This window comes from Mus caroli, unplaced genomic scaffold (genome assembly GCF_978045245.1).
Source record: "Mus caroli unplaced genomic scaffold, Mus_caroli_1 scaffold_13, whole genome shotgun sequence".
Classification (NCBI taxonomy): Eukaryota; Metazoa; Chordata; class Mammalia; order Rodentia; family Muridae; genus Mus; species Mus caroli.
Window position 1 is genome coordinate 57,168,678 of NW_028227268.1, and position 26,875 is coordinate 57,195,552.

General features: G+C 42.8%; 1 protein-coding gene across 3 annotated transcripts; it reads right to left on the minus strand.

Moving 5' to 3' along the window:
- Positions 1 to 26,875, minus strand: Znf18 (zinc finger protein 18). 3 transcript variants are annotated; one of them, XM_021176999.2, is made up of 7 exons: positions 26,793 to 26,875; positions 19,245 to 19,731; positions 17,951 to 18,158; positions 17,497 to 17,588; positions 11,611 to 11,695; positions 10,696 to 10,806; positions 1 to 988 (listed from the first exon to the last, which is right to left on the minus strand). In XM_021176999.2, the coding sequence occupies exons 2-7, from the start codon at positions 19,629 to 19,631 to the stop codon at positions 204 to 206; spliced, it is 1,668 nt and encodes a 555-aa protein (XP_021032658.1). In that variant the 5' UTR covers positions 19,632 to 19,731; positions 26,793 to 26,875; the 3' UTR covers positions 1 to 203. The 3 variants fall into 3 exon arrangements, with proteins under 3 accessions (XP_021032658.1, XP_021032656.1, XP_021032657.1); XM_021176997.2 differs by having other exon boundaries at positions 10,696 to 10,809; XM_021176998.3 differs by lacking the exon at positions 26,793 to 26,875 and adding an exon at positions 26,541 to 26,619 and having other exon boundaries at positions 10,696 to 10,809.

The following is a 26,875-nucleotide window of genomic DNA, read 5'->3' on the forward strand; positions in this document are numbered from 1 at the left end:
TGAAACAAACAAAAACTGTTTTATTTCCTGGTGCAAAAAGAAAAACTAGACTCAACTCAGAACATCATCCCCTCCACATCAAAACAGTGAGTGCCCAGCTCCTCTCCCTCCAACACACAGAGAGGAGGAAGTCGTTTCTGGTCCAAGTTCTTCAAGGCAGAGCTGAGCAGGCTTGCAATGGACTGTAGTACCTGGGAACATGGCTATGGGCAGGGCATCTTCCCCAAGTGTGATCTCTGATGCTTGTCAAGGCTGGAGCTCCAGCTGAACTGCTTGCCACAGTGGGTACATTTATAAGGTTTCTCACCCGTATGCACCCTTTGATGTCTATTGAAGTTTGACCTCTGAATAAAGCTTTTCTCACAGAGGGGGCATTTATAGGGTTTCTCTCCTGTGTGGATTTTCTCATGGTGGCGCAAGCCTGAGAAGTCACTGAAGCCTTTCCCACAGTAATCACATTTACAGGGCTTCTCTCCTGTGTGAGTTCTCTGATGTTTCACAAAGTCTGAGCTTCGTAGAAAGGCTTTTTTGCAAATGTGGCAATGAAAGTATGTCTCTCCGGTATGAGTCCTTTGGTGAAAAACAAGCTGTGAATTCCTATAGAAGGTTTTCCCACACTCTCTGCAAGTGGGCAGTTTCTGGGCCATGGGGGATCTGGCCTGTCCCTTCTGAGAGGCCTCTCTCTTCTCCTCTAGCCACAAGGCAGTCAGTTCTCCCAAAGACGAGCTCTGTATGTGCTGACCTGGCTGTTTCCCAGAGCCCCTTTCATAAGGAAAGACATGCGCCCCAGTTCCCTCACCCTGAAGGTTTTCCAGAGCCTCTGGGACACTGTCTCCTCCAAAGCGATGCGGCTCACTCTCACCGAAGAAATCACTCAAGGCAGTCTGTGGTGGAGCCTCACCTGATGCCTGACAGAAAACATCCAGACATCCCTGGTCCCTGTGATTTTCCAAGTTTAGGTTCTCTTTGTCATTTTCTTGTCTGTCTTCTGAAAGGAAAAAGAAGGTTTAAGTTGCAGTAACTGCTATGCCCTGTTATCCAAATGATGCAAAGATGGCGCCAGGCCAGCATCATGTTTCTTTTTACTGAAAGGGTATCAATAAATGTGGAAGAAAACTATCACCCAGGTGCCTGAGCACTCCAGACTTACTCTGCCTGGGCTTGGTTCAAGGCTACATCAATTGGCTCTGAAGCCGAGTCACTCATTCTGAAGAGCACCGGCTTCTAGTGAGCTTTTCTGATTTCTCCACAAGCAGACAGTATGCACTTAAAGGCCAAAACCACCAAAGTTATATACAATCAGTGCTTCTTAAGATGGTTGGTTTTCTTTCTAAGGTTTATTCTTATTATCTGTAATAATGTGTATGTAAGTATGCTTGCATATCCATGAGTGCAGGTACCCACAGAGGAGCTAGAGTCACAGCCATCTGTGCTGGGAACCAAACTCAGATCCTCTGCAAGACACATGCTTGTACACATGCTCTCAATGCTGAGCCATCCAGCCCCAAGAGTTTTATTTGATTATATATAAAAGATAAACACAGAATTTAGGAGGAGAAAATAAACACATGTAAGAAACCCAAATCCACCCCAACAGCATTACCAATTATTATGGGATATATGACACTGGACTCACAATGCAGCCCCAGCTAGCCCAGAACTTTCATCAGCCAGGCTGGCCTCAGACTCTAAGGGATCTCTGCCTGCCTCTGTCCCCTGAGTGCTGGATTAAAGTGCCACTGTATCTGGACTTCCAGTCTAATTTCACTTACATGCACATATGTATAACCTACTTTTAGATAAAACTGATGTCATATTGAACACAGTTCTATATCTGGCTAGATAGCATTTATATAGTAAAATATTGACCCTGGTCTATTTAATATTTAACAAGAATTCTCATATAAGAAACCTATGGGGGGCAGGGAGGGACGTGTTGAGACAGGGTTTCTCTGTGTTGTCCTGGCAGTCCTAGAACTAGGTCTGTAGACCATACTGGCCTTGAATTCACAGAGATCTACATGCCTCTGCTCCTACGTGCCGGGATTAAAGGCATGCACCATTACCGCCCAAGAAATCGAAAATTTAGTTAATAAACTTCATTAATGTTTTATTGTATCCATAATTTTATTGTAGGCTCAATGCAATAAGGCTATATTGTGCCACACCAGCTAACTAGAGCAGTTCTATGTGCCTTGCTATATGTTTTATGTAACTAGTTTTGGTTTTGCTATGTTGCCCAGGCAACCCTCAAACTCTTAGGCTCAGGTCATACCTGCTCAGCCTCTTGGGTAGCTGGGAATTCAAGCACTGGACACCACATCTAGTTATACATGCTTTAGTAACTTGTGTAGACAATTATGCCTTTTCTCATAATGCAGGTTTCTGATTATTGTTGATCTGGTAAAGATGTTAATTTTTCCTTTTGGTTGGAAGGTTTATTTAAACTCTTTAATTTGCCTTATCCTTATAAATCTAAGATTTTATTCAGTGCCAGGCATAGCATCATACACCTATAATCCCTGGGTGGGAAGGTGAGGCAGGAAGATCACAAGTTCAAGGGCAGCTCAGGCAACAGAGCAAGACCCATCTTTAAAAAAAAACAAAAAAACAAAAAAACAAAAAAAACAAGGAACCATCCTGAGCTACAGGTTCAAGGCCAGCAGCTCTACCTCAGACTTGGCCTCAAAAAGTTAAACCAAACTGAACAAAAACAAACAACAGGTTGTTTTCTTCTCTCTTTTTATTCTCACCTTACCTGAACTGCCAGGCCTACACACCGATCAGAGATAGAACTGAACATGTTCGTTCTCTGAGTGCCAAGACATAGCCCATTCAAAGGGTAAAGTACTGTCTGCTGTCTTTAAAAAGGACTCCATTAACGGCCACCATGAAAACAATAATAAATATATTGTGAATTTAGGAATTCCCCACTGTGGAAATCTATGCCCTTAATCATGTTATTTACTACAATAAATATCACTGTAATAAGCAATTCTTTTCATAAGTGTTTACCCATTTTCTTATCAATGCCTTAAAAGAATTCCTCAGAGCACAACTGCAATACCTGATGGCTTGAACAATATGGTTTTGTTTTGTTTTGTAAATTGTTCTTAGATATATATATATTTGTGTGTGTGTGTGTGTGTGTGTGTGTGAGTTACAGGTGGTTGTGGATCCTGGGAACCAAACCCAGCTCTTTGACATTGTCTTAGTCAGGGTTTCTATTCCTGCACAAACATCATAACCAAGAAACAGTTTGGGGAGGAAAGGGTTTATTGGGCTTACACTTCCATACTGCTGTTCATCACCAAAGGAAGTCAGGACTGGAACTCAAGCAGGTCAGGGAGCAGGAGCTGATGCAGAGGCCATGGAGGGATGTTCTTTACTGGCTTGCTTCCCCTGGCTTGCTCAGCCTGCTCTCTTATAGAACCCAAGACTACCAGTCCAGAGATGGCACCACCCACAAGGGGCCTTCCCCCTTGATCACTAATTGAGAAAATGCCTTACAGTTGTATCTCAGGGAGGCATTTCCTCAACTGAAGCTCCTTTCTCTGTGATAACTCCAGCTGTGTCAAGTTGACACAAAATTAGCCAGTACAGACATGAATCCTAAACCACTGAGCCGTCTCTCCAGCCCCGCAGTTCCTAACACCTCCTGGCAACCTGACTTTCTCAGAAGGGCTCTCCCATCCTCTGGTATGTTGTCAAGCAGGAGAAATGGGAGGGTGCTAACCCTTGAGTACTGAATGCTTTTTCTATGTATGCTATTTAGACCAGTGAAAAACGGATTTTTGTTATTTTAAATGTTAATTCCTCAGTGATAAAAGGATAAATCTTTTTCCTCCCACATCTGGGAGCTACTTTTTATACTCCAAGACTGCTGTCCAAATTTTACTGAAAAAAGTAATTTGTTCTCATCAACTTGGTTTAACTTTTCTCTATTTTAAAAAAATTAAAACAGACCATTATTTATCTATCAAATTCACAAAAATGTTTTACACCAATTTTGTTGCAGTATTTTTGTTTGAAGTTATTCTGATGTATAGAATTATTTTTAATTTATAGGCAAATTATTATTATAAGTCTGTTAATCTTTTCCTCAAAGATTTTTTCACCTCTATGGTTAGAAAAAATGTTTCCAATCCAAACAGACTGCAAATAAAATATCCACTCATGGTTTTTCTTCTTTGTGTCTACTTCGCAAATTATTTTTGCAAATTAAAAATTGATTTCTAGCTTATTCTGTTAAGCAACATAGGCAAAGCTCTCCAGCAGCTCCCTCACAGCCCTGCACAGAGAAGCAGCTCCTGCCCAGGGATCCCGGCTGCCTCCTTCATCAGAAGCGACCTGACAGCCTCGACTTCCTGGGCTCCTTCCCTAGGTAACACTCAGGAGGGAGCTTCCAACTTGACTCCCTATTCTTCTCTGCTGTTAAGATATCTACTTAGGAATCACGTAACTGGTTTGGGGTTTTTTTTTGTTTGTTTTACTTTTCTGCTGTTGTTTTATTCCCTGGGTACCCTGACTACATATGCAGTATACAACTTTTTGAGGCTGACCCTGCTGATCTGCTTTCACTGTGAACTCTCCTTCCACATGGTCAAAGACAGCCTTTCTCTCTGACTTCTGCACTTGGCCTTACTACACATCTGGCAGTCTGCCCAACTGTTGAGTTTTCCAACTGGTCCTCTCTTACCTTGACGCTGTAGCCTCCGCCCCAGTTCAGTCTCTCTCCCTATAAACCTGGACCCCTACTAGGCCCTGTACAAGCTTCTCTCTCCAAGTGTTCTCTTCCCATCTGTCCTCATCACCTCCAAATTAATCTTCCCACACTTACTTCTAATATGCTTTCAGTTCTATCTCAAGCTATAAAGACAGGCTATGCAAGGCAGAATCTAATGGGGCCAAGTCAGCAAGAAGGATGGATCTAAAAAAACCAACAAAACACCAAGCCAAACAGAAAACAGATGGGATATAATGAGCTGAATATCATAAATAAAACCCAACTGCTAAAAGGTTAGGCAAGCTCTGTTCTTTACTCACTCTTACTGGGAATATAAATATGCCCAAAAAAATCATCTCTAAAATAATAATGGTAATAATAATAATAATAACAGTCTCAGTGTATAAGACCACTTACTGTTCTTACAGAAGATCTGGGTTCTGTTCCCAGCACCCATGTGGTAGCTCATTAACTGTGTGCAACTCCAGTTCTGGGGAATCTCATGGCCTTTTCTGGCCTCCTTGAACACCAGGCAAGGCATGTGGTGTAGATATATGCAGATAAAAAACCCATATACCAAAAATTTTAAAATTCAAAATTTATAATATTAATCCTACGAGGTGAACCAGATAGCCCCAGTCTTCCCAGGCTCCTTTTCTAGGTAACACTCATGAAGTGCCTTCTCCCAAGTTTGCTCGCCTGTCTTCCCTGATGACATGACAAGGTGTCAAGCGATTGTTCCAAAGGAACTCTTGTGAAATAGTAAGTATACTGCTCCAAATTAAAATCAGAACTGGGTGGAATGTGTGGTTTGCATGTATAAAATCTGACGTGACTCCCAGAACAAAAAACAATTGATAATAAAGCCATATCTATCAACTCTTATTCTCTGTAGTACATTAGCAGAGGAAAATGATTAGACTCCATTAGGGAAAGGATAATCTGAGTCCTTTTCCTTCTCCAGGATTCTAGAATTCAATACACGTGTACATGGGCATGTGTGTACACATGGGAGTGACCTATGTAAAAAATTCAGATTTACTGCCAGTCTTCAAACATGTTAAGCATCAATTGATGCTGCTATTTAATGAAGTCCAGGTCCACAGAGACTAAATAGAACACTCTTCTGTTTGTTTATTTAGCACTGATTGGGATTGGGTTGAGTGTGGCCTCCCTTCCCCCAGCCTGGAACCTGCTTGCTCAAGGGTGGAGCTACCTGCTCATTCGTCCTGCCACGCCTACTGCTGGAACCTACCTTTGCTGCCTGGAGGCACACACGTGTTCGTCCTGCTACTGGACCCTGAGTTACTTGGCGGGAAATTGGATTCCCTCCCCCTTCCTTTATAACTGAGTGTCTGAAAATAGTAAAATTGAGCTTTGATCAGGATGTTGTCTTAGCTCCATTCTTTCTTCCGCCCCGTCTAGATTCCTCTCTTTTCAGCGAACTGCCATTCTCAGTTGAACCGTTCGTGTTGTGGACTGCGGGCAGGCCGCAACAGTTGGCGCCAGAACTGGGACCTGAAGAATGGCAGAGGGATGCTAAGAGAAACGACTGCTGTGTGGAGCTCCACAAGAAAGGAAAGGATCTTCGTATCGGAGCATCGGAGCAACGGACAGGTACACATGCTAGCGCTAGCCTAAAATTTCAGTTTTGTAAAGTGTTGCTGAGGATGCGGTAGGATACGAATCAAGTTTGAATCAGTGCTAACCCAACACTGTTTCTGCTTGGGTCAGCAGCTCGTTAATCGGAACTAGATACGGAGACAGGCGGTGTGCCGCAGCTTTTTAGAAAGCTGCTTAGGTGGAAGAAGGAAGGGTTTAAAGTCATGGATCAGGCGGTTGTTTTTAGTTTTCAGGAGTTGTTTCAGGCCAGAGGAGTAAGGCTTGAAGTACAATTAGTAAGAAATTTTTTAGATAAGATAGATAGCTGTTGTCCATGGTTCAAGAAAGAAGAAACGATAGATTGTGGAACCTGGGAGAAAGTTGGTGAGGCCTTGAATATCGCTCAGACAGATAATTTTACCCTAGGTCTCTGGGCGCTTGTAAATGATGCTATAAAAGATGCAACTTCTCCAGGGCTAAATTGCCCTCAGGCGGAGCTTGTGGTATCTCAGGAGGAGTGCCTATCAGAGAAGGCCTCCTCAGAAAAAGATCTTCTTAACTCAAAAATTGATAAATGTGGAAACTCTGATGATGGACTGAATTTTAACAAGAATCACTCAGATAGAGGAATTGCCCATTACCTTAATGAGAATTGGTCCTCTTGCGAATCTCCCACTTCACCTATAGTCACCACTTCGGGAGGTGCTACTCATAGGGACACACGGCTAAGCGAGTTAGAGTTTGAGATTAAGCTTCAGAGGCTGAGTCTCTTAAGATATTTCTAGTTTAGATAATGATTAATGTGGTTCCTATCCTAAATAGTAAAATTTAAGATAAGATATAAAGCAATGCCTCTTTATTAAAGCGTTAAAGCTTGCTTTAATAGGTATTCATAGGTATTAATTGATATCCAAACTTCGTAATATGATAGTAATGCTTCTAATATTGATTTTAACAGTGATAAATTGTTTTAAACATAGGTTTTGCTTTCCCAAAGTTGTAGGTATTATCCTAACCTTGCACAAAAACTTAAAAATTATGGTTAAAACTGCCATTGTTCCATTGACTGCAGCTTGCAGTTTGATTGCAAATTTAAGATTAATGCTCAGATTAAAAAGTATTTTACCTTTGAGTCAATACAGGGCTCTGGGCAGTCCCAGAGCGGCTTGTGGCCCTTTCTTTTGTTTTGCAAACAATGCCTAAAAAAGTTTTTCCCTGTGTTCAAGAAAATTTCTTTTTAACAGTGTTACAGATCTATTCAGATGTTTAAAATAATGCTTAAATTCAAAGATTTTTGCTTCTAGTAAACTGGTAATCACTAGAAAATTTTGCCTCTACGTATGGCTAATATAGCTTTACATTATGTAAGAAAAATGTTTATTGTTTCTGCTTCTTTACGAGAAGCCAAAAGTTTTAATCTTTCAGTATATATTGTTTCCTAAGTGGAAAGTATTTTATTAACTAATGCTTCTCAAGGGAAGTTTACCTTAAATCCTTGCTTGTCATTTTTCCAGTTTAGACTAGCTTCTAGCCTTTTAACTTTATGGCAATAGTACATCAGAGACTGTATATTCAGACTTAGTAAAATTAGTCATTTAATAGAGTCATAATGATTTTTCACTCTTCTTCAGTGTGACCAGCCATTCTAACTCAATCTTAGACTGGTCTAATATTCAGTTCAATTATTAGAGATTCCTATATTCTAAATTACCTAGCAAAGTTAATTCAGAGCATTTCCCCCAAGGTCACCAAAGGCTCATCTTGCCTTCACCTTATTTATCCTAAACTTTTTGCAAACTGACATTAAAGGTCAGTCTGCAGCGGAACGCCACTGGCACCCAGTTACTTCTAATTCTTATGCATTGGTAAAATGGAAGGACGCCCTGACTAATAAATGGAAGGGTCCGGATCCAGTTCTAATCTGGGGAAGAGGCTCGGTTTGTGTTTTTTCAAGAGATGAAGATGGAGCACGGTGGCTACCAGAGAGATTAATTCGTCAGGTAAACATAGATTCTGTCTCTTCTCGTAAGTATCATTCTAAAGACTAAAATTCCTCTTGTGCTTAGAATTCAGCTGGGAGTGGAAGCTCCCAGAAACTGTTTTCCTCTGAGCCAATTCCCCTACAGGAGGCCGGAGATTAGCTTTAGTTTTACAATTTGCATCTAAATAAAGTACCTTGACTTCTCCAAACAGAAAATTTACATTGCTACACTCTCATTGTTTAGATTTCTTTCTTTTCTCAAGCAGGTCAATCCACATTCTCCGGTTCTCCGCCCCTAAGAGCAAACAGGTGGTACTGCTAATCTCCCTTCCAAGGACATCCCAGCATGTGGCTTTCAGTCTAAGATAAGATTTAGATTTACCAGGAGAGCTAGGGAAGTAGAAATTTCATATATTTACAGAGATTAGTTCTTATTTTGATAGAGATGGGCTTAGTCCCTTAGCTGGCCTCTGGCTTTTCACCCTTGCTGTTACTGCAAGGTGTCCTTAGTTCCTCAGGCTATTGGGAATAACAGAGATGAAGAGGAAAGACTTTCAGCTCCTATTTTAACCAAAATTAGTGGTGTTAATACTGACATAATTCTTGTCTAGGCCTTGCTAAATCTGAGGTTGACAAGTCTCATATAGAGACCGCGCATAACTCAGAACTTCGCTACTGATTCATAATCATATGAATACAGTATGGGTACCGCTTGGCGCAGGAGATTACTGCGGAGGGAAGGTCCAGCTTGACCGTTTCTGAGTTCCCTGTGCGACACACCTGATTTGAAAGAGGTTGGTATCTGACTCCAGCTAAAAACCAAAAATACCTAAGGCTCTGCCTCCCCTCCCCAAAAGATACCAAGAGCCACAGATGTGAGTTGTTATAACACTCACGGGAGGAATCAGGTCAATGTCCACCCAAGTCAAGGTTAAAGGCCCACTCATCTACGGATGAAAAAAAATCATTTGATCACCTCTGTTAAGCATTGCCTATTTAAACTTAATTAATAGGGGGGAGAGAGGTTGAAGACCTTACTGTCGAAAGGGCAAGTCCTTCACTGCCTCCCACCCAAATAAAAAAAAAAAAAGCCAACTGGCCTTGTATTAGGAGCCAGCCAGTCTTACCCCTTCTCCCTGTTTCCCTGGCTGTCACCCAAAATTGCAGAGGAATATCAACTCAGTGTTATTCTAAATTTGTTTAGTTAAACTCAGCCAGGGTTCCAACGCCCTACTTAAAATGCAAACAGGTAGTTACCTATTCAGCACTAATTAGCATTATAAAGTCAGAGCCTATTCTGTTAGTGGTTTACTAGGATAATAAAGACAGTCTTAGCCAAATACAGTTTACCACTAGAAAAGTTAGGGAATCCCACGGAAACAGGTTTTTTCTTTAGCCCTAAGAACTCAGGCAGAACTATTGAACATAAATAATTTTTCTGTCTCAGGCCAGCCTCTTTTTTTTTGTTTGCTTGTTTGTTTTGTTAACTAATGGGAGGAGATGTGGCCTCCCTTCCCCCAGCCTGGAACCTGCTTGCTCAAGGGTGGAGCTACCTGCTCATTCGTCCTGCCACGCCTACTGCTGGAACCTGCCTTTGCTGCCTGGAGGCACACACGTGTTCGTCCTGCTACTGGACCCTGAGTTACTTGGCGGGAAATTGGGTTCCCTCCCCCTTCCTTTATAACTGAGTGTCTGAAAATAGTAAAATTGAGCTTTGATCAGGATGTTGTCTTAGCTCCATTCTTTCTTCCGCCCCGTCTAGATTCCTCTCTTTTCAGCGAACTGCCATTCTCAGTTGAACCGTTCGTGTTGTGGACTGCGGGCAGGCCGCAACAGTTGAGAAAGTTTAGTTTTGGCCAGCACGATGGCTCAGTGGGTAGGAGCGCTTTCTACCCCAGCCTGATGGCCTGAGTCTGATCTCCAGAGCCCCCACAACAGTGGAAGATGGCCACATGAGGCTGCGCTCTGGCCTCTGGACACATGCAAAGGCACAGCATTCCCCTCACACAGATCATAAACACAGACTAACAAATACAAGTTTTTTACAAAAAAATCCAAAAAGTATTTTCTCTGAATTTCTTTACTGATGTACTGGCTATTACATGGAGTCCTTCTGAGGAAATTTTAACTACCTATATTGGCCTCATGTTGTCTGAATATTAGTTCTCTCTGAGAAGGCAAACTATTGAAATAGACAAGACTGACAGTAGATCCAACATGTGCTCTTTCTTTCATGGTTAAATAAATATACCTACAGCCCTGTAGCCAGCAACTGCAGGTAGTCAGGATCACAGTTAGCTATGACTAATGCAATAACTACTTCACCCACTACCTGCAGTTTGATCTGCAGAGGTCAGAAATGGCTAAAGACTATGACACCACTGACCTTTGCAGGGGAGTCTTGCCATCTTCTCAGCGCCGTGAAGGTGCAGTCCCACCAGCTCTTCCCCATATTCTGCTAGGTTAGTCAAGTCAGGTTTGGAGTTGGAAATGCCTGCTACTGAGAGAGGAAATTTTGTGGGCTTAGACAAACAGTGATGTCTGGGAACTCAAAAGAGAAGCCCAGACATCGAGTCACTTATATACACTCACCAGTGAACTAGATGATAAGGACATATGGTGAATACCATGAAAACAAGAATCTAGACAGGTGACAAGGACCCAGGGACCACTGGCAGGCTGGTGCAAACATCAAAACAGGGACTCATACCTTTCATGAGGCAGTTCAGTTTAGTAGGAAAAAGAATATGGACCTAAAGCCAGTAACACCTGCTTCCACATTAACTCAGCCCCTGGGAGCTGTAGAAGATTGAGCAAGTCCTTGATCTGATGATGCTCATTTCCAACATCTTTAAAAAGGGAATCCTATGGGTGGGCATGGTGGCACACCCCTTTAATCCCAGCCTTCAAGAAGCAAAGACAGGTGAATCTCTGTAAGGTCAAGGGCAGCCTAATCTATCTAGTAAGTTCCAGGTCAACCAGGGCTACCTAGTGAGACCCTGTGTCAAAAGGGGAAAAATGGGGCTGGAGGGTGGGGAATAGTATCACCATGCCCATTTAATGTGTTTCATAAATTAAGGGTATTACTATAGTTAACGCAATCACGCGTTGGAGAACAGAACACTTTAAATACTGGGACATTCTTATAAGCCTGCTGTTTCTAACTCATCAACTTCCTATAGTAGCACCAATGCCTCCCTTTACACACACCTTCAGCAGGTGCCTCCTGGAATGCACAGAGAATACCTAACAGTTTCCCAGTCTTTTCATCTCCTCCCATCAGGTGGACACATGCCCTCACCTCCTGAGACCATTTTCCCATAGGTCTCCAGCATGAGATCCCAGTACTGTTCCTTCTGAGTAGAATCCAGGTGTCTCCACTGCTCCTGGGGGAAATCACAGATGTATCATTCCAATGAAGGTGCTTAAACCTGCTTCCAAACCACAGAAAGCTGAGAGGAAGGAATGTGCTGTGGACACTGGTCAACAGGAGACCTAAGAACTCACTGGAGCAAGTGAGTCCCTGTCAAGGACAAAGAGGACAATGGGAGGATGACAGGCTTCAGATCCCCATTGCTTGCCCAGTTTATAAAGCATTAGGGGCGTACTTCTGGGTTTTGGTTTTTCTATGAAACAAATTAGGAGTGAAGAATAACACACACCCTGACCCTTGCTCTTGTCTCTTTCAAGAGCCGCAGCTCTTCTGACACTGGGTGCCTGCTATCCCCACTATTAGCAACCTAGAAATCCAAGAGAAAGGAAAAACAACAAAAGGGAAATTAGTGAGAAAGGTAATTGTAAATGAGTGAAAAGGTACTAAGAGTTGACAGCTGTAAGCCCTGATTCCAAAACAAAGGCATTAGGAGTCACAACTGTATCCATCTGGAGTCCCTCAACGGTTTACTCAGGGAAGCTGGCTTTACTCAGTGCTCCACTGTTAGACAAAGTAGCCTTTCTCCTCTTCAACAGTAGGCTGAAGACCCAAAGGCCACCCACCTCAATTCCATCTACTTTGCAAAATTAAATTTCATTCTCCCCACAAAGAAGCTGACATTAGCAACCCATTAGAGTAATTGGCAGCACTCTGTGGGGTTGTGCACACGAGACCTCAAGTCCCAGATTGACCACTTTATACTGTGTGACCTTGGGCAAGTGACTTAACCTTTTGGAGTCTTGGTCCCCACCTGCTGGCGGTTTGCACTAAGCTTGTTGGGAAGTTTGAAAGAAGAAATACAAGCACCACTGTTACAACAGGACACCATGAGCTTCTCACCCAGAGTTCGAAAGCAAGTCTGCCACCTAGTGTCAGCAAGGTCTCCAGGAGAGAGAAAGGCTGGAATTAGCAGACTGAGTGTGGGAGAGAGAAGTCAGGGAAGGGAGAAAAGAATTTTTGGTATGAAAAACATCAGAATGCTCAAAAGTTCAAAATTCTTAACTATACTGTAAATACAAAATTAAATTTAAACTTATTATTTTGTTACTGTTACATGAATGAAACTTCTGGAAACAGCCAGTCTGAGTAAATATTGCTAAATACAGGAGTCCTCAGTTCGAACCCACAAGACCTTCACTTGAGAGCTGTCAGGGAAAAGGACGCCATGCAAGCACCTGACATAATGGCAGCTTTGCTGGACACTGGACATTCTCCATGGCACTGCAACAGTTGTTGCTCTGTGAAGCAAGAGAGCTCAAGCACTGGAAGCTCCAACATCACCATCAGCCAACTGACAGTCCAGAGTCACTCAACACTGCACCAATGGCTGAAAGCTACACTCCAAAACTGCCAAGAAGCTGAGGCCTGAATGCAACCCCTACTATAGATGCAGGGTACCAGCAGCTATACCTTTCCCTTTGAAAGTCCCAAAGTCCACTGTGTGCTCTGATGGAAAAGCCTGTTCCCAAGTGGAAAGAGCACCATCTTGTGGGCTTATCGACTATGCCACCTTCAACTCAAATAGAGTTAGGGGCACTCTACCCAGTCATAGTTTCTGATAATGACATACTATGAAGGAGTAATCACATCCCCTCTGCATTCTGGAATAATTAGCGAAACTTCAAATTAACAGACAAAACTGGAGGTAGGGGTTTACTTAAATTTCCCTTAATTTTTCAAAGAATTCCATTAAATAAATATGAAGGTTTTGCTAAAGCTGATAATGGTTGGGGTTGGTAGTTATTGGGATATGTAAGGATGACTTATTTACCTCAGTGGTTGGTAGGCAGTTGTCAACTACTACATGATGTGTATATAGTCACCGATCAGCTAACACAGGCACTGTGTATGTGTAAAATTGCCAATCGGCTAATAAGGGCTGCGTGTGTGTGTGTGTGTGTGTGTGTGTGTGTGTGTGTGTAGAGTCATCACTCAGCCATTACAGGTACCGTGTCTGGGTGGAGTTACTAATCAGGTAATACAGACACTGTGCATACTTATAGTTGTCAGTCGGCTAGCCCAGGAGCTGTACGTATGTACAGTCACCAGTTGACTGATACAAATACTCTGTGTGGAGTCACCAATTACCTAATACAGGCACTGGGTATGTGTGTGTAATCATCATATTGGTTCTTTGTTTTATTTTGTGACTGGCCTGAAATGCTAATACTGCTGTCTCAGGCTTCTGAGTGCTAGAATTACAGGCAAGTGCCCACCATGCCTGGCCTTGATCTTTCAAGTTATCCAGAACAGGTAACGGATGCTGTCTGTAATGTTTAAATATATTAACCAATTCTCTGGACTGTCCCTACATACTCCAGAAGCAATAGTCCTTTCATAAAGTTAAGACACAGCTTGGTTTGGGTTGGGGAGATGGCTCAGTGGTTAAGAGCACGGACTGTTCTTCTGGGGGCCCTGCGTTCAATTCCTAGCATCCACATGGTGGCTCACAACCATCTGTAACAGGATCCGATGCCCTCTTCTGGTGTGTCTGAAGACAACTACAGTGTTCTCATATAAATGAAATGATAAATTGTTGGAAAAAAAAAAAGAGAGAGAGAGACAGCTTGGTTTTAAAATAAAACTAGTGCCAATGGTGTAGGTCTACTGGACCTAAAAGTAAGATGACAAAGCTATGTACACTTCATTTTTTAACCACAGAGGCCAAAAGTTACATTGGAAAAAAGATAGCTGTTCAATAAATGGTGCTGGCAAAACCAATTATCTACCTGAGGTTGAAATTAAATTCTTATCTTTCACCTTGTACAAAAATCAACTAAAAAATTAACCAAAGACCTTAATTTAAAACCCTAAGTGCTGAAACTTGTAGAGGAAACCACAGGGACAACTGGAGTAGACAAGAACTTTCTGAATAGAACACTGCCAGCACAGGAGCTGTCAGAGACAATCAAGGACCAAGTGCCAACAGATGGACCTCATAAAAATCCAAACCCTCTGCACAGCCAGGACACAAAGCAGCAGAACACACAGCCCCAGGATGGGAAGAAATCCCTATGAGCCACACTTCACACAGGGAATAACACCCAGGATTTACAAAGAAATGCAGAAAGTAAACACCATGGGATGAGACTGCTGGCAAAGAAAAAGGAATCAGTAGACAGTTTTCAAATGAACCTTGGCCCTGGGTAGCAGGCTTCTCGGGTGCTCAGCCACAATCCTGCCCATCTCTATTTTCACATCTCAGGTTTCAGTTACCCACTGTCAACTGATGACTGAGAGCATCAAATGGAATATTTCATAAATAATTCCTAGGCTTTAAGTTGTACATTCTTTCATTTATAATCTGTCTGCTTGTTTTTTGAGACAGTGTCTTCAGCACAATTCACTGTGGCTTGAAACTCACTTTGTTGTCTAAATTGTCCTTGAATCTACAACACATACCACTTCATTTTTAAAAGGGCTAAAATACAGGTGTGTCACCACACCCAGCAACTGTGTGTCATTCTGAGTGGATGACATAATTTCAAGCAGGATGTAAGTCGTCAATTTAGCCAACACATCCACCCATACATTGTCCAGGCAGCACTTCCACCCTGCATATACTGCTCACCAGGACATCCCCCTGAATACACTGCTCACCAGAGCATGCCCCTGCATTCACTGCCCACCAAGACATCCCTCTGCATACACTGCCCACACACTTGTTACTTAGCAGCTCTGCTTGCTGACAGACCCACAGTTGTATGATCAGTGCTTCTGTTCAACTGGCCCTTATTTTACTTAAGAGAAGCTCTGTGAAGTGCAAGAGATGGTGGCCATGCCTGAGAGAAGTCATGAAGTATGTACTATAAACTGGAAAATGAAAACATTCTCTACTCACTAAGGAAAAAGCCACACACAGAAGTTGCTGAGTTCTACAGTTAGAACAAGTCTTCTACCCATAAAATGGTAAAAAAAAAAAAAAAAAAAAAAAAAAAGAGAGAGAGAGAGAGAGAGAGAAAACATTAGTATTAGTTTTGCTGTCACACCATGTCTCAGCCATGGTGGGTGAGAGTTCTATTACCCACCTCACTCCATCTCAGCATGCAAGTCTGTGCTGACATCAGCACATAAAGGGTAAGCACGGAGTTACAGTAAGACAGACTGACACAAGGTTCCACACTCATGCAACTCTCATTACAGAGCGCTGCTAGATTTATTCCACTATTAGATGTCAATGTAAGTCACTCATCTTTCCTAACTTACAAATTAATCTCTATCAGAGGAATGATAGAAAAGCCCCAGTCTCTCTATACATATGATGTACAATGTTATGCATAGTTTTAGACATCTTGAAAGAACACACACACCTTAAAAGTCTGAGCAAAATAGAACAATCTTTGTCCAAATAACCACATCCTGAGAATATTTATAAAAACAAAGATAACCCAGCAATTGCTTGAGATGTAGGTAGATAGACAACACAGACCCAGCAAGAAGACATTTTAAAGACAGAGGAAATAATATGTTATATGTAGGGGAAAGGAAGATGAGTTATTTCATAAAATTGCATTTTATATAAAATTCTAGAAAATATACATATGTGGTAATAGAAGGTAGTTAGGTGCCTCAGAATGGCTGGGGTACTGCAAGTGACAGAAGACAAGAACTCAAACAGCAAGAAAGGGGCTATACCAGTCTCTAGTGAGACTACGCCAGGGCCTAGCAAACACGTAAGTGGATGCTCACAGTCAGCTATTGGACGGATCACAGGGCCCCCAATGGAGGAACTAGAGAAAATACCCAAGGAGCTAAAGGGATCGGCTACCCTATAGGTGGAACAACAATATGAACCAACCAGTACCCCGGAGCTCTTGACTCTAGCTGCATATGTATCAAAAGATGGCCTAGTCGGCCATCACTGGAAAGAGAGGCCCACTGGACTTGCAAACTTTATATGCCCCAGTACAGGGGAGTGCCAGGGCCAAAAAGTGGGAGTGGGTGGGTAGGGGAGTTGTGGGGGAGGGTATGTGGGACTTTTGGGATAGCATTGGAAATGTAAATGAGGAAAATACCTAATAAAAAAAATTAAAAAAAAAAAAAAAAGAAGGGGCTATACAGACAGCTCAGCAGTTAAAGAGCACTGGATGTTCTTCCACAAGACCTGGGTTCAATCCCTAGCATGCACATGATAATTCACAACCATCTGTAACTCCAGCTCCTGGGATCTGCCCTCTTCTGGCCTCCATGGGCACCAAATGCACCTGGCACATCGCAGACAAAACAGCTCATAAAAATAAAAATATGTTTTAAAAAACCTTCAAAGAAAAACTTAAGATGTAATGTTTTTAAAGAAAAACATGTGAGGGAGATAGTTATTCCTGATTATGCTTGTGTTGTAGGGCTGCATACATACACCAGAACTTACTAAACTATATGTTTTGAGTATCAATATTGTCTCTATGATATCAGAGAGAAAAAAATTCACCTGTCATAAATGAAAAATAACCATTCCAAGTTTCTAACAGACTCCTGTGTGGGTAGCTTATATTAGGAAATGAAATAGCCCTTTCTTAGCATGAGCTCAAAGTAATGAAAAAAAAAAAAAAAAAAAAAACCAGAAACTACCAGGCAAAGCAACTTGCACCTCTTCCCAGAGGCCAGATTCCATTATCCATCTGTCAAGATGTCTGTCGAGAGAAGCAGGAACTCAACTCTTTATGGAGCAGCAGCAGTGGCTATGCAACTCCTATGCAACCATGTCCCCACCAACCCTCCTGGGCCAGGGGACATGGGCTGAGGACCTCTGCTCACCTCCTGTAGTGCTGGGAGAACTGCTGTTCCCAACTCTTGGTCTCTAACAGGCCTCTCCTCGGGTCTGGCAGGAAGCTGGGAAGCAGCCAGAGCTGTGGCAAAGAATAGAAGGCTTTCAGAGTCCCTTAACCACTCCCCAGGGGACACCATGAAATTCCTCACAAATTAGAACAGACTGCAGTGTCAATCAAATTCAAAGACTAGTGATTGCATACTAACAACCACCACCCCTACTCCACACTTCCTGTCTCACCCACGTCTCTCCCAGCTCCCGCCAAAGAGCCAAACCCCAAATGGTATGACCCGATCATGAATGGTTTAAAATACACATCTCGTCCTTTCCACACTTTCCTGGGGCATTATACTGTTTCACCATACACTCAGCCATACTAACCACAGTCCCCAAGTTTCTCCCAGAGACTACCACATAGCACAACAGATAACTGCCCCTCACCTAATTCTGGCTCCATGTCTGATTCCTCTTTCACACCATGGCTCAGTAGCTCCCCAGTTGCTGAGGATGAATTCTGAAGGGGCAGGTCCTGAGGTGCCACTTCCAGTGAGGGCTCCACCTCCAGTGCAGGCTCCAACTTGTCCCCAGGGCAGTGTGTCAAATTCTCCTTCTCCAATGGAATCTCTTGTCCTAGAACTTGGGTGCTGATCTGGACACCAAACAGCACTAATTACCGAAGGATGCAGAGTCAAGATTGCTCAAAGTTAAGGGAACTGGCCTTCTACAACAGACCATGAGATAGACAGTCTTATGGCTATTGGGTACAGGGAAAAAAAAAAAAAAAAAAAAAAGCCCCTTTTAACCCAGAAAAACAGACCAGAAACTGAGGCCTAAACCAGGTCTGAGAGCCCTTCAAATCATACTGCTAATATTATGTTCTCCTAGACAGCTACCCACAATTAAATTCAGGGTAAGCTGTGGTCTTGGTGTTCTGCTCCGGGGAAAGCTCCTTGAACCCCTGTCTTTAGCACAGGAATCTTCCATCATGCATAATGCAGACTTTTCACCCACCGCCAAGTCCTTGCTGGGCAGTCAACTCGTAGTGCCCCTTAAATAGCTTCAGGAAGGGGGCCTATTGCCAGAAGAAGCAATCATGGGATTCCAGGCTTAAAACTCTCAGCTGACCCCACCCCTAACTCCAGGGAAAGGAGAGGGATATTCAACCACTGATGGCAAATGAGTTAAGCAACTGTGCCAGAATGGTGAGACCCCCAGAAAATAAAAAGATACAAACAATGGGGTGTCTGGAGTTCCAGTTGGTCAACTCCCCGAGGTTCTGAGAAAGCGGGAAGAGACTCTAAGAGAACTAGGGAGCACACTGTCTGTCTCTCTCTCCCACTTATCTTGTGGGAGTTTTACTCTGTATAACAAACTGGTAAAGTAATACAGGCATATTCCTGGGTCCTACAGGTCACCGATCATCAAATTGGACAACCAGTTTGCTGAGACACTAGTCGTGGCATTTGTGGGTAGCATCTGAAGTGCCAGAACAGCTCTGTGGGGCTGGGCTCTGGTCCTGTGTAGACAGCCATCAGAATTCGGCTGACTTGCTGATGCTTGGATTGTATCAGAGAATCAAAGGGCTGGATATTAGTTTGGGACCCCTTAGTTATAGTTATTACAGTTATGACCCCTGTATAATTGGGGTCCTAAGAACTGTCAAGAAAGAAAAGACAATGAGCCAGAGAGCCCCAGAGGACCTGGGCATTACTCACAGGCAAGATAGTGTGCTTACCCAGTGCCACAGTTTCTGGGGTTCTCCCTTCAAGCTTTCCACGAGCGTCACTGCCTCTTGTCCACTGCCTGGACACTGTTTCCTCACCCACATCTGGATCTCCCCGGGGAGGATGGTCAGAAACTGCTCCAGCATGAGGAGTTCCAGGATCTGCTCTTTGGTGTGAACCTCTGGCCGCAGCCACTGGAAACAGAGCTTCCGGAGTTGTCTCAGGGTCTCCTGGGGCCCGGATAGCACCTGGTAACGAAACTGCCTGAAAAGCTGGCGAGCAGTCTCAGGGTTGGCAAGCTCTCTTTGCTGGGTAGCATCTGATGCAGAGAATGTGGCATCCTCAGCCTTGGCCAGAAAAGGAAGCGGGCCCAGGGCCTGCCCCAAGTCAACAGGCATTGTCTGGCTTCACGGGATCTTTTAGGTGAGAGGCTTCCAGGATGGAGCAGTCTCTGGAGAGAACTGTGTCTTCTAGGATGTTGAGGAATGAGAGCCAATGCTGTATATGAACAATACAACAACACATGGTCAGAAACAACACACAGGTGTGCTCCCCACGAAAGGCCTACAGGTCTGTAACTGTTCAGCATGTATACAATTCCATTTTGAGAGGCTGTAAACTTGAAGGTACAAAGCAAAGTATACAGCTTTATCCTGCCCACATTTATATTCTCCATTGGTATTCAAATGTCCAGAGACTCTATAGAAGAACGGAACGTGCCATATAGGTAGGTATGGTGGCACACACTTGTAATCTTAGCACTTAGAAGATGGTGAGTGTGGGGCCAACCTGGACTATATAACAAGTTCAAGGTATGTCTCTGCTAGGTAGGAAGACCCTATTTCAAAACAGAAAAATAAGAGCTGTCATGATGCCTCAGCAAATAAAACCATTTGCTATCTAAGCCTAACAACTTGGGTTTCATCCCTGAGCCCATGGAGTGAGAGACACTCCCAAAAGTTGTTCTCTGACCTCCTCGTGTGCACTGTAGTATGTGCATGTTTATCCCCATATACTCAATAAAATTTTAAATTTTTTAAAAGAAAAACATGAAAGAAATGGACACACAAAATCATTTCACTATGAGTTTCCAAGTAAACACATACTTCTGTATATCTGTACCTGTAAGCTAATACATAACGCTATTCAGGGTTGAGGATTTAACAGAGAGTACAGTGCCTACCTCACATGAGCCAAGTCCTAGGTTCAATCCCTAGTATCTATAAACTGGCACAGTGACTAAAGCAATAGGGCCAAGAAACCATAAACCAAAACCTATAGTTCCAAGTATAAGTCAACATAAACCTCTCCTTAAAAGTTGTTTATCTGAGGTATTTGTCCAATGACACAAAGCTGGCTACCACAGCTTCAGGATTCAGAAGACAGCACATGAGGCAGTGGGAAGGAAAGCAGTAAGGGCTAAGGTTATTATTAACGTGCTCTCAAAGGATCATTTATCCTGTTAATAGCTGACTCTGTCGCAGGTGCTCACAAGAGTGGGTCACTGGACTGACCCTTAAAACATCATAAAGGAAGATGCTAACCATCAACATTTCTCTATAACACTAATGCTACATGTGTGGACACATGCACATATACACAAACATGCACACCAAATACATGTATACAATAATAATAAAGTAAATTAAAAGGACAAGAGGAGGACAGACATGAGGGGAAGGGAGGGAGGGAAGGATGGAGAGGAGGAGGAAAAGGAGGGGAAAAAAGACAAGTGTAACATTCAAAAACCAACCAAAGCAATTTTCTTTCAGGGATGCAAAAAAAGGAGAGGTAAGAACAGCTTAATGACATGTGGTTTTCATGAGGACCTCTCTAAATTGATGCATGGGGAGGGGGGGTTGTTGTTGTTTTAAAGAGCCTACATACCTCATTCACATACTCAGGTAGTACTCAGTGGTACTAAGGAAACATTACTAAAGTAAAGAATACTACATATTTGAGGAATTGAATTTCTGGCCCTGGCAAAATAAGTGATAAAACAAACTAGTTGGCCAGCTACACCTAATTCCCAAACTGGAGAAAGCGAGTGAGAGACAGCCATTTTTAAGCAGTCCATTGAGCGAGTGAGAATGCAGTTCTGAAAGAAATTGGTGAGGGAAGCCCACGGCTATAACTGCTGGCTATGTGGGGACGACTTTGCTGCCAGAGGGGAGGATGCTGAGTTCAGCAGGCTGAGTCGACATGAGCACAGCTGGAAGCTGTTGGAGTGAGTCTACTCTGAAGAACACAGCAGGGAGGAACTTGCCAACAGAGACAGATGTCAGTATGGGCTGTCCCCTAAGCCCTGGGACAGGCTTGAGGCTGCTTATCACCAGGATAAAATACCAAGGTTTAACAAAGATCAGAACACAAACAAAAGGCCAATCAGGAATGAGGCACTGGAATTTTTATAATCATTCCAGGATGGCCAGGACTAAACAGAGAAACCCTGTATCAAAAACCCAAAGAGCAGTTTTTCAGTAAGACCTATTTTCACCTGCCCTAACAAAACCTAAAACGGAGTTGCCACCAGATCCACAGATTGCAGTTTCATTTCATCAATGTGAAAAGCTATGGGAAACACCCTGCTCCTTCCAAAGATTTGCTTAACCAAAGTGTAAGATAAAGCCTAGTTGCCTGCTCCGACAAACAGCAACATTCCTCAAGAACATAACTGGCCTTCAGCATCACTCACGCGCCCACTCTCAGAGTCAGAATGCAACACGAAATTACTAGATACACAAATAAATAGGAAATATGAATCTAAGGCAAGAAAAGCAGCAGTCAGCAACAACCAACTTCAACATGGTCAAGGGCTTAAAAACAAAACAAAACAAAACTCAAAATCCAGCAAAAACATCCTTTAACAACTACAATTAAAATACACAGTTTACAAGAGTTAGGTAGAATGCAAGTCCACCATTCATGAGGCTCTGGGCTCAGTCCTCCTTAAAGCATACACATGCACACACACATACCACACACACACCACACACACACACAGACACACATGCACACACATACACACACTGCAGACACATGCACAGACACACACACACACACACCATGCACACATATACAGGCATATACAGACACACACATCATACACACACCCAAACACACCACACATACATGCAGCACACACACACTGCACATATCACACATGCCACATGCACACACAGCCATGAACAAAATTTTCAAAAAGAACTCAGAAAATTTGTCACCAGTGAATTTGTACTACAAGAATAAAGGTCATTCATTCCTCCCACTGCTGGAAAACTCCTATCTTCAGAAAAGAATAAAAAGAAGCAAAAACAGTCAATGTCTGATGAATACAAATGCTATATATATATATTTTTTTTTTTTTATTCTGATAACCTCCTTAAAAGGCAGATGAGGGCTTGTGAGATGGCTCAGCAGGAGAAGTCACTTGCTGCTAAGCCTGACAACCTGAGTTCGGTCTCTGGGACCCACACAGTCGAAGGAGAGAACTGAATTCCACAAGTTGTGCTCTGACCCCACGAGTGCACTATGTACAGCCACATACATATACAAATAAAACATGTCAGGGCTGGAGAGATGGCTCAGCAGTGAAGAGCACTGACTGCTCTTCCCGAGGTCCTGAGTTCAATTCCCAGCAACCACATGGTGGCTCACAGCCATCTGCAATGGGATCCAATGCCCTCTTCTGATGTGTCTGAAAAGAGCAAAAGTGTACTGATATATAAAACAAATAAAAAATGATGTCATTTAAGGTTTTCAGAAAATAGTAGTCTAAGAGATATTAAAATTGCATGGGGAGGACACATTTAACGAATCCATTTTGTTAATATAGATGTGACTTACCAAATCGGAAAAAGAAAATCGGAAGCAATTGGGGGTAAAGGGGTGCCAGGTAGGAAGTGGGAAGGGTCAAGTAAGAGGTGAGAACTGGCAGATCTGAACTGGGCTATAGAAACTGGCACAATGACAGAGACCCTGAGAGGCTAAACTCTACGTAAAGCTTAAGGATGCATAGTGTTAGCACTGGCTCATATTCCGGATGACTCAGGACCCAGGCTCCATACCTAGCACCCACAAAGTGACCCATAGTTATCTGAAACTCCAGTTTGAAGGGATCCAACACCCTCTTCTAGCCTCCTCTGCTGCACCCAGCACACAAAGGTGCACAAACATGCATGCAAGCAAAAAGCTCATACATACATACATACATACATAAAAAATAACTTACTTAAAACATAACAAAAAAAAAAACAGAAATATCACAGGAAAAGAGAAAAAATGTGATGGAAAACAAGACAATGCAGTAGAGTAAAACCCAACCATCTATAAACTACATTAAGTGTAAATGGGATAAACATTCACACTACAAGACAGAGCTTTCAGATTTTAAAGAGCAAGACCTAGATATATGCTATCTGAAAGAGACATTTTAAATATAAAGACACAATAACCTGACATGTAGCCAGGTGGTTAGAGCACTTGACTAGCCTGTGTAAAATCCTGGGTCCCATGCACAGCACCACAAATTAATATTAGGCAGAAGAAATAGTTTAAAAATAAAAATTAAGGAAATGGATATATTTCTGTATGAATATATTTCTATTTAAATTAGACTGTAGTTGGAGAATACATACTTGAAGTTTCCAGTTCTATAAAAACGTGTGCCTACGATTTTTTCATTAGTGTTTCTTATGTGCTTGAACTGAATAAACCACAGATGTTGAGCCTAATTTTGATTGCTACTACTAGGAGCTGGCATAGTATATGAAAACAGAATGTGGCATAAGCATATGAAAACTGGTATGACTACATTAGTATATGTGGTCAAGCTGACTGGAAGATCTGTTAGTTTCTCCTGCTGTGAGGAAATACTGTGAACAAAAGCAACTTGTGGGGGAAAGGGTTTCATGAACACTTTTAATCTAACAGTTAAGCATCCCAAGTAGTTAAGACAAGAACCCAAACAAGGAGAAGAACCTGGAGGCAGGAAGAGACCATGGAGAACTTGCTTACTCAGCCTGCTTTCTTAAAGAACCCAGTACTACTAGGGGTTGCACTCCTCACAATGGGCTGGGCCCTCCCTCATTACTAATTAAGAAAATGCCCTATAGGTTTGCCTATAGCCCTATCTTAATGGAGGCAATTTCTCAATTGAGGTCCCCTCAGTTGACGATAGCTTGTGCCAACTTGACATAAAACTAGCCAACACAAAGACAAAGGAGGGGGTTGTCATTTCATTTTGAGAAATGTGTTCGCTCATCAATAATAAATAGTATAGCTAAAATAGTACTAACCAAAACAAACAAACAAACAAACAAAAAAGATGGCATGTCATTAAAATAGATGGTACAGAACATCAAGAAATAGAAGTGTAGACACACCTAGTATCAGTTTTTTGTTGATTATTTGGTGTGTGTTTGAGGATAGGTGTTTGGGGCTGTTGCTGTTTTGAGATAGGGTCTGTCTCTGGAGCAGAGTCTAGGCTGGAATTCAAGATAATCACACTGCACGCATCAACCTCCCTAATGCTGATATTAAAGGAGTGAGGTGCTGTCCTGACTTCTAGTATCCACCAAAGCTAAACCCCACAGCTCTAGTATGCTTAATGAAGTCCATACGAAATATTCAGGAAAACAAACCAGGTACACACATTTCATACAATTGGAAACTTCAAGTATGTATTCTGTAACCATGACATCCTAATTAGGGTTTCTATTATGATGATGAAACACCACAACCAAAAAGCAAGTTGGGAGGAAAGGGTTTATTCAGGTTACACTTCTACATCATAGTCCATCACTGAAGGAAGTCGGGACAGGAAGGAACTCAAGCAGGGCAGGATCCTGGAGGCAGGAGCTCATGCAGAGGCCCTGAAGGAGTGCTGCTTACTGGCTTCCTCCTCCCAGCCTGCTTTCTTAGGGAACTCTCAAGACCACCAGCCCAGGATGCTATCACTCACAATGCATGGGCCCTTCCCCATCAATCACTAATTAAGGATATACCCTACAGCCAGATCTTACGGAGGCATTTTCTCAACTAAGGTTCTCTCCAATCAGATGACTCAATCTGACATAAACTAGCCAGGACAGAATGTAATCAAATGAGAAATCAACACCAATAAGGGATCTTGAAATGCCAACTTGTAGAAATTAGTAATCAGTGGTCAAAGACATCGCAATGGAAATTACAATATATTTTCACACAAAATGATCCTGAAATCACAGTTGACCAAATGTTATGAGCTTAGAACAGCAGCTCAAAACCTATGAGTTGAGATCCTTTCATGGGGGTCACCTAGGATCATGGGAAAACACAGATATTCACATTACAATCTGTAACAGTAGCAAAATTACAGTTATGAAGTAGCAACAAAAAATATTTTTGGTTGGGAGTCACCACCATGAAAAGAACTGCATTAAAGGGTCTCAGCATTTGGAAGGTTGAGAATCACTGGCTTAGGAGGACAACTTTTAAAGAAGGCTCTGTTTTTAGAAATGAAATACACAAAACCCCTTCACTAACTAAATGATTTCCTGAGTTTTACAAAAATAATAAAATTTCAGTCAGCAAAATTTCTACCTGTAAGATTGATCAGAATTAGTTCCTAACACAAATTTGGAGACTATTCAAGAAGCACTATTCTGGGACACTAAATCTTACACATTTAAATTGTATGATATTAATACTACTTCTTCATGCAGTAGAGGCCAACTGGTGGCTACCACCCAGGCATCTGTGACAAGGCGTCCATTTACTCAAAATTAAATTACCTTATAGAGAGACTTTGGATTTGTGTCCGGATGAGAATTTACCTCTCACTCCTCACAGAAAAAACTTGTGATTTATCAGTTATATTTGTATTACCGACGCTTTAAGAAATAGAAGTGAAATGCAATTTTTCTATGCACACGTAGGTTGCACACAGGGTTGCACATGTAGGTAGCCCTTTGTTTATCAGGCCACTTTAGGCTTTGCTTGTGCCATTGATGACCCTCCTGACAGCCCTGTAAAGTAAGTATTAAAAGTGGGCTGGAGAGATGGCTCAAATCCCAGCAACCACATGGTGGCTCACAACCATCCGTAATGAGATCTGACCCCCTCTTCTAGGGTGTCTGAAGACAGCTACAGTGTACTTACATATAATAATAAATAAATCTTTAAATAAAAAAAGTTAACAGCTCTGGATCCTTCAGGGCTTCCAAGCAGCAACGCTTCAAGCCCAGGAAGAGCTAGGGCAGCCTTCTGGGGGTTTGCAAGGGGCAGCTGGGGTTGTCACTGAGGGCCAGTAACTAGCGGTTAGCCACCTGGCAGTGTCCAACCGGAGTCCCGACCATCCCGATCCCTCTCCTGGGATGAGCAACCCGGAAGAGTCCACTTTCCGTTCCGCCCCGAGTCCCCTCCCCCGCACGCGCCTGCCGTCCGCGAGCGCGACAGGCACGGGGCTGAGACCGCTGTCCCCGCCGTAGCTCGCTCCTGACAGTGCGCGAGCTGGAGTGACTTCAGGTTTGACCCCGGGACTCAGCTAGCCCTCCGATCCGCCTAGACTACGCGCTTACCTCGGCCCTAGCCACCCTCACCGAGGCACTTCCGGAAGCTGGACGGCTGCGCCCTTCCGCGGCCCTGGCGACGCGCGGCGCCG

Coding starts and splice junctions, on each gene's coding strand:
- Znf18 (XM_021176997.2), bottom strand. CDS start 19,631: ATGCCTGTTGACTTGGGGCAGGCCCTGGGCCCGCTTCCTTTTCTGGCC. Junction 17,589..17,950: donor AGACATGGAGCCAGAATTAG/GTGAGGGGCAGT, acceptor TCTTTGCCACAG/CTCTGGCTGCTTCCCAGCTT. Junction 989..10,695: donor GGCAAGACTCCCCTGCAAAG/GTCAGTGGTGTC, acceptor TTTTCCTTTCAG/AAGACAGACAAGAAAATGAC.